This window comes from Mandrillus leucophaeus, unplaced genomic scaffold, assembly GCF_000951045.1.
Source record: "Mandrillus leucophaeus isolate KB7577 unplaced genomic scaffold, Mleu.le_1.0 Scaffold19, whole genome shotgun sequence".
In the NCBI taxonomy this organism is placed as follows: domain Eukaryota; kingdom Metazoa; phylum Chordata; class Mammalia; order Primates; family Cercopithecidae; genus Mandrillus; species Mandrillus leucophaeus.
Window position 1 is genome coordinate 1,143,531 of NW_012101920.1, and position 705 is coordinate 1,144,235.

At 47.8% G+C, this 705-nt stretch overlaps 1 protein-coding gene across 1 annotated transcript in view; it reads right to left on the reverse strand.

Moving 5' to 3' along the window:
* LOC105538330 (zinc finger protein 64 homolog, isoforms 3 and 4) overlaps nt 1–399 on the reverse strand; it is a 22,045-nt gene extending 21,646 nt beyond the window's left edge. Inside the window, exon 1 of the mRNA XM_011978176.1 lies at nt 247–399. Within this exon, the coding sequence (XP_011833566.1) occupies nt 247–289 (43 nt within the window). The 5' untranslated portion in view covers nt 290–399. The remainder of the gene's footprint in view (nt 1–246) is intronic.
* Nucleotides 400–705: the final 306 nt, after the last annotated feature.

Below are 705 nucleotides of genomic sequence, written 5' to 3' on the forward strand. Positions count from 1 at the left end.
AAAAAAAAAAAAAAAAAAAAAGTGTCTGTATATGTATAACAGATCCTACGAATCTAATGTTCTGGCGAGTGCCACGCTGAGCTCTGGACGCTACAGGACTCTTAGGCCCCCCAGGGAAGGCTGTGTGTGCTGATGTAGATGCTCGCGTGTTATCAGCATGCAAGAGTAACACGAGCAGGCAGCTGGGGGATTCACGCCGGGCTTGCATATCAGCACTTGGCTCACAATGCTGGGTTTTATTCTTACCTGGGTAGCAACAGTTGAATGTCCTCTCTCCAAGGGTGGCCATTTGCTCCCTTGCCTCTGAGGGAAGAGTGATGACAGGGGTCTTCTGAGTGTCACTGCTTTCAGTGGAGAGGCAGGCTGCTTTTGGAACATCGTTATCAAGCTCTGAAGCTGAAATTGAGGCATAAGGTTTTGCTTAGTTTTTCAGTTATAACCACCATGCTAAGTCTTAGAATACAGTAGGTTTAAGTTTATTTCACCTTCCTTCACCTCTCCAGAAATAATTAAAAACAAAAATGAAAGCCATGTGCCCAGGCGCGGTGGCTCATGCCTGTAATCCCAGCACTTTGGGGGGCCGAGGTGGGTGGATCACGAGCTCAGGAGTTCAAGACCAGCCTAGCCAATATGGTGAAACCCTGTCTCTACTAAAAATACAGAAATTAGCCAGGCGTGGTGGTGTGCGCCTGTAGTCCCAGCTAC